The sequence below is a fragment of the Perna viridis genome, chromosome 10, assembly GCF_037379345.1.
Source record: "Perna viridis isolate PV_CMFRI_1.1 ecotype Kerala chromosome 10, ASM3737934v1, whole genome shotgun sequence".
NCBI lineage: Eukaryota > Metazoa > Mollusca > Bivalvia > Mytilida > Mytilidae > Perna > Perna viridis.
In genome coordinates, this window is record NC_142454.1 from 16372154 (window position 1) to 16383773 (window position 11620).

Here is an 11620-nt window from a genome sequence, read left to right on the forward strand (position 1 = left end):
AACAAGTAGGCTTTTGGAACAGGGTTATGTTGCTACAAGATGGAAGTCATCACTACAAAAGTTTTATGGTCGTCATCATGAACTCGTGGATCGTTACGGTATATCCATCTGCGCCATGAAAACTGATTTGTTCAAAGTGTCATAGTTTTCCTTTCCTCTTTCGTCTATCCTGGACATGACTTTTTATGAGAAACTCGGCGGGTGTTTCTAGAAAAGTGGAGGACGCTTACCCTACGGTACACCTGTTCCATGCTCCCAGTTTTAGTGGAGACCGAGTTGCTCATTTGCTTTTGTTACATTGTATGTATGATTTTAGTTACTGTATGTTCTTTGTTGTGTATGTCTGTTTTCCATGTCTGGTCTTTGTCGCTGGATTACTTTTTTTGATTACCGCTATAACCTTGGTTCCCTTGATTACTCTTACATATCTTCCTTAATATTTGATTTTAATGATGAGAGGTAAAAAGCATATAAAAGTTTGTAGTGCTATATGAATGAAACTTTTGTATTTAACCTCACATTATCAATTTTCATCCATGTTCTAGTTTGAAGAAGTGCACTATGTTATCGCACAACATGATTAACGGATGTTAATAATAAATATAAGCTACTGTCCTCAGTTGCCGTCGTTGTCCTAGATTGTCGTCGAGATAACATTCTTCCACTGATGCTCTAAAGGAAAAGTAGTAAAAACAATTCGCGCCGTCCCTTTGTGTGATCAAATTTCGTTGGTGAAGTTTAAGTTCGCGATCTTTTCCAAAATTATACTATACTGTTCTTGGGAAAAAAAAACAGGAAACTTTAATCAGGCTTACCCTTTGAAGTGTTTTCATTTAAAGGTCATAATATATATAAAGATAAAAAAAATCGATATTTTTTTTCAAAAAAAACTGCATAAAAATATATTAATTCTTCTGAATGGTTATTAAATAAGCCTTACTGACATAGAAATACACTATATTTAACACATAGATGGACAGTGATAAAGAGACATTAGACAAATAGTCACCATTATTGTACTCAATTTCCATTTGCTACTTAAAAAGCTTTGAATCAATTAAGTTATTCATTGGAGCGCAAAGATTCCTACTCCTATCGAATACTACAGCAGGGTTCTTTAATGTGCGAGGAATGTGGCATCTTTCCCTTCACGATGCACCACTATGGTTTGCGGTCAGGTTGTCTGTATTATAGCCTGACAACCGTAGCATGTAACACGCCAGGAAAACCCCATTCCACCACCTGGGGCACACATCCCAGTTGCTCTATGGGCAGAGCGCCTAGCCCCGGGTAGGTTTCTGAGCACTATTAAGTCACCTGGACTTGCACGGGGCCATTGGGGATGGGAGGAACAATAAACATTATCCTTTGAAACTAAAGCTTTTTACACTTTGGTAAAGTACCTGGATGATTTGAAAAAAGGTATTTAAAAGTAACCAAGTACTTACCGCTGCTTAAATGAATCGAAATGTTGATTTTTTAGTCTAATTCTGTTCATTGTGGCAATTGGACAGTAAGCCAGATTTTCTGGAGAGAAAGTTTCTTTCCTTTGCTAAAATTTTGATAAACGAAGTCAAGTCAGAAACAGTAAAAGGGGATATTACAAGTTATGATCGTTCGGTCTCGTTATCGAGATATCCTTTACATTGTTTAAGGTGTCATCGACAGGACTATAATATAAATGACTGTGGTATGTTTAAACAAAAAGAATAATGTATATTAAATTTTCTCCTTGCGTTTGAAGGATATAAACAACAGACGCAAAACAAATATCTATCTGTTTATTACTCATTATGTCAGTAATCTGATGGTCATACATGGTTCTAATTAATCAAGGGCAGGCACATTTCTGTTTTGACTACAAAACAAGGAATACAACATTTAACTTTGAGTTTGTTAAGACATTCATATAGCTAGATGTTCAAGGTAATAACCTGTTGTTGTAGTCGTTCAGGTAACACCACAAATGTTTGTATTTCATTTGAGTCAATTCTTCTTTACAAATATTACTGAATTAACTGATATATACCTTCGTTTCTTAAAAGAAACCTACGATTCTATTATGGTCTCATTGCTGCCGGGTATGACGCATTCTATATTCAAATATTTAGAGGAATGGCTAGGTATTTCTCGCATGATTTTAAAAATATGTAGATATTATTTCCTTGTTGAATTTCCCATTAGTCCTACATTAAGCAATTTACAGTAAAAAAAATTAGTATTTATTCAACAAAAAAAAAAACAACAACAAACAAAATAAAAAAATAAAAAACAAAAACAAACAAAAACAAAAAAACGGTGTTATCTTAAGAAGTACTCACAAGATCAATTTCACAAATAGCAGTTTCGGTGGAAGTACATGTTTGTGAATCCGCACTTAACGTGTCATCATTTGCCACCTGAAATGTGACACAATTAGTTCCAGAACCGACTGAAAAAAAAGCATTTGTTCATAATTATTCATTTGATTTAACAAAATGTATCTTGGTCAGCCTATAAAAAGTTGATGCTTTCTTTTTTTATCGTTACTTGATTTAAAAAATGTGCATCGTATTTGTTGGTTTTGTATTGCTTTGTATTGTTTTGATTTGTTTTTTTTATAGTTTGCAATAACTAAATTGTGTAAGACACGATAATCAATAGAACCAAGATTCTAACTGAAATCAAAGAATGTAATCCAGGGAAAAAGACTACACAGTGAAAATAGGCATATATAACCAATAACATAATATAACTAAAATAACACCTGCAAAAAAAAAAAAAAAAAAACCCAAAATAAACAAAAAAACAAACAAACAAAGAAAGAAAACAAAATAAATGAGGAACTCGGACTGGGAGCCTGTACCAGATATGTGCTTTTCTAGAAACAACCGCCAAGTTACTGATAAGAAAGTAGTTCATGGTAGACGAAAGAGCAAAGGAAAACTATGACACGGTAAACAAATATGTTCTTATGGTGCAGATGGATACACTATAACAATCTGTGACTTCTCTTTTGTAGCAACATAATCCTGTTCAAAAAGCCTAATCGTAAGAAGTCTAGGCGGTACAAAATGCTGTGTAATTACAGCAACCTCTGGCATGAGTTGTAATTCAAAAACTCAATACGCACGTCTTGAAGGGATGTTGCCACAGATGAAAAAATAATTAACAATGTGGAATGAAAAGTCGTCGCATTTGCCGTAAAGTTTGGTTAGTTTTCCTCTGCCATCAATCTCTAAGTGTTGGTCAAGATATGACGCGGCCTTCACAGTGTCTATAGTATCCTTTATCTCAAAATCCATCGGAGTTGATGCGATGTATAAAATCCGAAAAAATGATTGTTTAGCGTTTATATATCATCTATGTATCGGAAACAAATGATCTGGCTATACGATGTTTCTCTTTCTGGATTAGATCAGCTATAAAGTCAGTCTCATAAGAGTGACAGAATGGGTCAGCAAGAAGAGGACCACAATTTTATCCTATTGAAATGCCGCCAAACTGATGATCAAATACATTGTCATTACAAAATTCAAGCATTTTGAAAACATCTTCGATGTATTTGATAGATGGTTTAGAATCTTGTTTCACAAAGTAAGAGAAATCTCTACCAAGTACTATGAATCTGTAACTAGGTGTGCCATCTTTTCTGGAGAAACATAGGTGTACTTTAGCTAAGTATCTTTCGAAACTGTTCAAAATTTGATTTTTCAACTTTATACACTACACTTCCACATAATCTCATAAAACAAGAATTCATATATATTATCAAATGATCATTTAATAAATCGGGATGAGAATATATTTGTTCTAATTCGATCATTTTTATAACTAAAACGAAAAACTTCGTTAATTGGACTTCTTTTGATATGCTTACAGCACTCGTATTCCTTTTGACAACATTTTCGTATGCTTTGACCGTTTAATTTCAAGTTATTGGCATTCCTTTGGGAACCAATTGTGCACCACTTATTGTGGACCATTTTCTGTACTGTTACGAATCACAATTTATGGTTAGAATAAATAAAGATCCAAAATTTGATAGAAGGATTTAATAAACCTTCGGATATTTTGACGATATTTTGGCTCTAAACAAGGATGACTTCAACATTTATACTAAAGATATATATCATGTAGAACTGTCTTTGGATAAAGCAAATATTGATAATAAAGAACGTTTGTTTCTTGATCTTAGTATTCATATCGATAATGGTTTACTTACTACTAAAATTCGCGAGAAAAGGGATGATTTTTCAGATGGTGATGTCCCTTTGTCACCATCATATGGTGTTTATATATCACAATTGGTTCGATTTGCTCGTATTTGTAACAATGTATCAGATTTTAGCGGAAGAAATCTTTATATAACCGGTAAATTACTACATGAAGGTTTCCGATATCACAAGCTCGTAAAAACATTCACAATTTCTTTTCAACCGATACAAGGAACTCACTCTCAAATGCAGATGTATTTATAAGAGATAAATACATGCGGGTGTCTCTCACCCTTTGTTCTACACAAAGCACGGAAAGCTCGACACTCACCCAATAAGTTAACTGAGCCGTTGAATAGGCTCATTCGTAAGGGATATAGTTATGACATTAATGCCAAATCGTTAAGGAGAGCAATTTTTGATATGAACAATTATTCACTCAGAGGGTCTTTACATAGAAATTAAAACACTATATTTAAAAGCAGTTATTTCCGTTCTAACACGGGACTGGGACCTTTCTGAACTGATGTTTAGGTTATATTTAATTGTGTGATATGTTTTCCACAATAGCCAGATTTTAAAGGCCAAACTACTTTAACCCCGCCACATTTTTGTGGTTGTCTCAAGTCAGGAATTTCTGGACTCCGTATATCTTGTTTTTTTCACATTTAGTTTATTTTTATGTTACTTGAGTATAAAGCGGTAACTCTTTTGCTTTTCCTGTATATAATGATGTTTTGGGGCCAGCTATAGCCTGCACTGTGGTAAAAGTGTTTCCTCGTCTTTCATTTAACACCAATGGGCAGCCTTGGGCTGACATTTTTATCCTGGTGGGGTTGCTGTCTCTAATGCTTCTAATTCAGTATTCCTGCTATCTTACTCGTCAAATTGTACATGCATCATATTTTTTCTAAACACTTTAGATTCAATAATCAAATTGAAGAATGGTACTCACACTAAACTGCTAACAGATAAAGGAGAAGTTATTTGGTCAATACAGGTAGTATACAGTATTAATTGTTAAGTTGATTTTGATTGGCTGTTTTCGATCGCATCAAAGTTGAAAATGTTTTTAAAGAACTTATTAAATATGACACTTTCTAGTCTTCAAAAACTTTTTATATTTGAGCGATATGTTCTTTTTTTAATTTTGAGCATTGTAAATACTTTAGAAACCGGTATCGGGCATTTTTGCCATCCGACGTTCCTCAGCAAATCGTTGGGTTGTCAATATAACGGGTCAACTAACTTAGAAGGTGACCTTCAACTTTTACAACGAATAGACGATGGCTATGAGATCAGGTCTCAAGGACATCCATTGATAGGTACATTTTTAAAGTGAAAATATTGTTAAAAAAGGAATAATACTAACAACTTTCTATGAGGACCGATTTTAAGAATGTTTTCTTTATGCCGTCTTCACCTAAAGAAGAACCAATGAAATCAATACATTAATTTAACATAATCCTTGCAATTTATTATTAGTTCGCAGACAGTAAACAATTTTTTGCCTATAATTGGGAAAAATTTTCTTCAGTTCTAAGTTTTATGAGAGGATACATTTTATTTTTATTTATCGAATTTAGGGCACACTTACACCGCAATGATCAATATGCATGATTTGAAAAAACAATGATATAGAGTGTGGAAGAATTTCCCTAACGGACATGGATGGAGCTGAGTTTTATAACCATGATGCTGATCAGAGATCAACTCTACTAGACATCGTATGTTCTATAACATTAACGATGCCAAACAAAGTAAGTGCATAACACTTAATATTAGCTATAGTAGTACTGCGATGCGTTCAATTGTTTTTTGGCGTTCAAGTATAGGAATTGGAGACATGAATAATCTACAAAAAGTCTTTACATCATTAACATAATCATGTTTAGTCATCAACGATTTAGTCATTTGAAGCCGAATTGCTTTCTTAAATGATAAGTATCTTTTCAAATAATCAATATCTTTGTCTTGATATCTTTAATGAAATATACATTGTGATACTTAAATATTGTATAAATCAAAACGATTTATTATTTCTCACATTTTATTTGAGATTGACATAATTGTTAGATAAACGCTTTGCTTGTCTGCAAACTCATCGGTGTCATAAAAGTGCCTCTTTATTCAATTTACCATTGAGATGTTTTTGTCATGTGTTTGTCATACTTTGTTTTTCCATTTTTTTTTGTGTTATAGATTTTGTTTGTTTGTTTATCTATCTGTACTTTACCACTGGTAGTTTTTTTTTTGTTTCTTTGAAGCCTTTTAAAAAAAGCAGTTACGAGAATAGATGAGAAAAAAGTTTAATTTAAACGAAAGTTTTCAACAAAAATTGTTCCGTTAGATGTAGACTTGCTGGTAGATACGGAAGATGGTATATCATGAACACCCATTAATTGTTTATTCAACAACTGTAATGATTATATATATATAACACAAACATTAACAAACAAACTTAACTTAGATATAAAAAAAAAGATGACTAAGACAGGGACGAATTAAGACGGGAATAGATACAGCATTTAAAAACTATCATAGAAGACAATGGCAGATAATCGAGCTACTCGTAAAAACAAAACGAAGAGCACCTATCGCACTTTACAAAAATAAACATGCTTCAGTTCACATTCGAAATGTTGCATCTTTGTCGTCAGTCGTAGTTACCTTTTCATTAGATATCTTCTCGCTTGAAGCCATTCCATATGTACTGTTCACGGTTAAATTGTATAACCTTTAAAAAATTAAATTCTGTCAATTATGCAAAATGTGGTGGAGAAGTCTTCATGTTGAATTTAATGTCATAATAGCAATGGTATATTAGGATAGTAATGGGCAAGAGTGAATAATCAAAATATGACCATGAGTGCAGAAGAACGCCTGAATTTATCGAGTGTGCGGATTTTGTTCTGCACACGAGTTACATCTTAATACGTTCTTGGCACGAGTGATAATATTTTTGTTATCCACGATACCAATTGATTATTCTATTTATTATATAGATTTCCTCCATTATTCGTTGCAATTTTCAGCATTAGTTCTAAATTTTGTTAACGGCGGAATGATATTCGTGTCGTGATGTTTTATGACGTTCTGGCGGGATTAAGTCGGTTAGTAAATTTACAGAATGTATTTATTTAACAGTGTGAAATATCGATTTTTTTTATACAGGGAAAATTCGATACAAACTATAAAAGCCTTCATGGGTTGAAGTTGTGTGACATATCCTGTATGGGTTTTTGCTATTTTTCACTTCCGTCTAAAAAATATAAACTGTTATGTGTAGAAAGACACTAGAATTATTATGAAGGTCCCCATCAGAGAACTTTTCACTTTTGATGGAAACAACACGATATCTGATTTTTTTCAATCTCTTTAACATTTCATGTTTTCTATAATCACTCTTCACTATTACACGGATATAAAAAAAAAACTGGGAAGAGGAAGAGTTAAAGTAAACTGACCCGTTTGTTGTATTGTAGATAATTTACCAAACGGATCAAATCGCAATATTTCATACACAGTACACAATATAGGTAGCACGAGTCAAACATATCTAGTATCTCTTACGATCTTCGGTGAAATCTCAGTAAATGGACTGACGTCTAAAACTATCCAAGTAAACTCAAATAGTACTGAGGATGGAAATTTTATTATTAAGGGAAAGAAAATTGGTTAGCGTAAGTCTTTCTCATTAAGTTACCTATCGTTATGGTTTTGTAATGGAATAGCTTACATTCAAATCTAAACAAAAAACAACATATTTTCTTGCAGCATGTTTTTTGTCGCTTAAAAATAAACTGAAGGACTTTTGTATTTTGTGACCTCTATATTTACCTCTTGTTTTTTTTGTATTCATGCCACTGAGCAAAGTAAATCGATCAACCGAATGTCCTGCCACAACTTTATGTTAGAGAAATATTTTTTTTCAATTCATTCTATAGATGTGTCCAATCCTTAGGCTCCTACTAAAACTATTGATCATGGTAATTCTTTTTTATTTGTAGAAAAGTCTGCGTTATTCTCCTACATGTCGACGTGGTCTTTAGTACAAAGACATTTGTTTTGTTAGGGTAAACATAACATCAACTTGCAATTGTTTCGGTATGTTACGGCAGCAAGACCCTTATCCGAAAATAAATAGAATAAATTGTAACAGTTGATAAATTTGAGCGAAATTTACATAACATTTTTATTTTCAAGAAACATAATATGTGCCTGTGCATGGAGGACTTTTGTTTTTGCCCGATGCCTGCAAATGGTGATAATCCAATTTAAAGTTTTAAGACAAATACAATGTATATCCACTTGAATCGATAGGGGTATTATCTTTGTGCGCTTGTTTACAGCATTTCGGTTGTAGAGATGTCTGCAACGTTAAAAGTATATTCCTCTTCCAGGCATTATATCCTTAAAGTTCACGACACTGGAACCGACGAGGTTAAACAGGACAAATCATATAAAATAGCTGTAAGATATTTATAACACAACTCTAAATACGGATAGGTTTCATTAATATCTTTTTTTTTTTATACATTTAAATGTTTTTTTGTAATTCTCAGATAAGAAAAATGATAGAACATTTATTGTATGTGTTAACTGTCTTGAATAAATGGAATTTGTACATTTTTTCATCAATTGAATCTTGCTCTTTTTTATTATTTTATTTCACATACAATGCTCTAAAATTGAAAGTGTTTGTAGTCAATTTAGTTTTTACAGTGTTTGTTTTTAATTCCCGTGTAAACTATCTACATGTATACAAATAGCATACAAAGTAAGTCTGTGTTAATAACTGACGCTTGCTAACCAGGAATCATGTTGTACATTTTACAGCTGATTTAAAAGTAATAAAATGATGACTTTTTCAGATGGTTTCCTTTCAACCGATATAATTTATTCCTAATTTCTCTAAATTGTAGGTAATAGAAGCAGGGAAACCTGAATGTCGTGTAGTCAGTCAAAACCTAACATGCCCTTCGTCATCCCTTAATACTATTAACTGTTCCAGAAGTGGATTAGGGTCGTTAATAGTCGTTGACTTATCCAATACCAATTTACAGAGTATAACCACAACAGCTGGGGCATCAGTTGTTTTAACATATGACAGTTTTAGACATTTGAACCAAGGGCCTTTATTTGTCAATATGAGGTAAGTAAAATATACCAATATTAAGATTAAAAAAAAACTTAATTATTCATAATCTACAAGTCCCTTCCTGTATTAAAGATTAAATAGTATGCCATATAACTTCAAACCGTAATAACACATCAAAACAGCATGCATATATTGATGATACTTTTGTATTTACACGTAAACATTCTTGACAAGTTGATGGCATCTCTGAAAATTACAAGTTCATATAACAATAAACTGCTTTATTGGTGCTGTCGAGACTCTCAGCTATAGAATTAAATGTGTATGCAGTTAAACCTGTTTTAAGTGGCCCTTCAAGGGAGAGTTAACCATGATCACATAAGACAGGTGGTCTTTATACACAGGTATTTTTTTTACATAGAATGCAATACATAAGGACATTACAATCATAATATTTTAAGACAATGACATGTAATTGCTGAGTGCCGGTTGTGCAAGGCAGATTATACTGTATTTGTAACATGTTTTCAGTGGAACATGCTGTACCCCTACTGTGTCTGTTAAAGTGATTAATTGGAGAATGTCATTTGTCCTTTTCAAATGGGGAACAAATTCAATCTCTGGAACCTATTGTAAGAGCTATCAAAGACCGCCAAGTAAGTTTGACCATATTAAGCGGACATATTCAAAATAAATTCACGAAAAAATCAACTTAGTATGTTCTGGACAAAAAAGAAAAACAACTAAACAAAATGCATATACATTTTACATACTGAATCGTGGATAAAAACTTTCAATTTGGGAAGTCACCAAAGCAATTGTTACCTGAAAAATTCTTACAATTGAGGCCATAATGTAATGTCTTCAAACAAATAGTCATATGTCTTCTTTTCAACCTCTGGCTTGCAATGTTCAAACAGGAGTGGTCTCTTTTTTTTTTTACTTTAAAAATGTGCAGATGCCACATATTTTTTTTTCTGAATTTGATATACAAACAGAAGTTTTATTATTGAAAATGTATCTTTACTTGAGTATGCAGGATCTACTTAATGGCGATTTTTTGGTTTATATGAAATATGGGCCTTCAAAATATTCATTTGTCAAATCGATATTAGTTTTGCTTGGGAATAAGATTCATAAAATGCAAGGTGAAGCTAAGTGGACATACCCTTTTTTTCAGAACGAGAAAAAGTATATATTACCGATGTGTTTGAGAGAGTAATCAAGGGAACCAAGGTTATAGCGGTAATCAAAAGAATCTAATCCACAGACAAAGACCCGACATGGAAAACTGACATACACAACAAAGAACATACAGTAACTAAAATCATACATACAAAGTAACAAAAGCAAATGAGCAACTCGGACTCCACTAAAAACTGGGAGCATGGACCAGGTACACCGTTAGGGTAAGCGTCCTCTGCTTTTCTAGAAACACCCGCCGAATTGCTCATAAAGTCAAGTCCGGGGTAGACAAACGAGGAAAGGAAAACTATGACCCGTTAAATAAATCAGTTTTCATGGTGCAGATGGATACACCATAACGATCCATGAGTTCATGATGACAACCATAGTGTAGCCCTGGCTTTATGTGTAATATTGACAGCTGTTATTGTAACAACTATATCGAAAAGGAAGAAACTATTCAAAACAAAAGTTTCTAGTGTTCATTTCAAACCTAACTAGAATAAATATACAAGATATATATATCACCTTTTCTATGTTTTGCTTTATATACATTAGATAGATTGACCTTCACAGTTTCCATTAAATCAATCTGGCACTGATATCTAAAGTCTTATATTCCATTGGTAGATAAAAGGTTTCTTCAAATTGTAGAATGTTTTCAATAATATTTTAGTCTTCTATTGTTGCTACAACTGTCTTGGATGTATTTTGAAAATGGTTGTTTTTACATCTTGTTCATTGTCTTGATAATAGTCTGGCTTATGGTACATTTACACTTTAAGATATGACAATGATAGCTGTCAGTTGTTTGCATTCTAAGCTAATTTTCCAATTAACAGTACAGACTGGGAACCACACTACATGACTGGGAAAAAGTCAACACTCATTTATGGAAAAAAGGGGTCAATACTCCAATATGAGAAAAGGTTAAATGAACATTTATCATTCCCTGGATGGGAATTTATAGAGGAAGACCAACTGATGCAAGATTTATGATTTAACAACATGTTATTACAGTGTGAGTGTTCTACCATGTTGAAGGCTTGATGTTGACATCTTGTGAGTTAAGCATTTTTAACACTCCTTTATTTTTTGCTGCTGTGTTGATATATGAAATAAAAAAAAACACAGTAAA

The 11620-nt window shown here is 32.8% G+C and overlaps 1 protein-coding gene across 2 annotated transcripts; it reads left to right on the top strand.

The window, feature by feature from the left end:
• The first annotated feature begins 267 nt into the window (after nt 1–267).
• On the top strand, nt 268–11616 carry LOC148604738 (uncharacterized). 2 transcript variants are annotated; one of them, XM_088551064.1, is made up of 8 exons: nt 268–3192; nt 5120–5196; nt 5369–7309; nt 8207–8272; nt 8600–8669; nt 9122–9351; nt 9829–9953; nt 11325–11616. In XM_088551064.1, exons 3-8 carry the CDS (start codon nt 7278–7280, stop codon nt 11348–11350), a joined length of 549 nt encoding a protein of 182 aa, XP_088407190.1. In that variant the 5' UTR covers nt 268–3192; nt 5120–5196; nt 5369–7277; the 3' UTR covers nt 11351–11616. The 2 variants fall into 2 exon arrangements, with proteins under 2 accessions (XP_088407190.1, XP_088407191.1); XM_088551065.1 differs by having other exon boundaries at nt 5783–7309.
• The last annotated feature ends 4 nt before the right edge of the window (nt 11617–11620 follow it).

Coding starts and splice junctions, on each gene's coding strand:
- LOC148604738 (XM_088551064.1), top strand. CDS start 7,278: ATGTTTTATGACGTTCTGGCGGGATTAAGTCG. Junction 8,273..8,599: donor AAGACATTTGTTTTGTTAGG/GTAAACATAACA, acceptor TTCCTCTTCCAG/GCATTATATCCTTAAAGTTC. Junction 8,670..9,121: donor ACAAATCATATAAAATAGCT/GTAAGATATTTA, acceptor TCTAAATTGTAG/GTAATAGAAGCAGGGAAACC.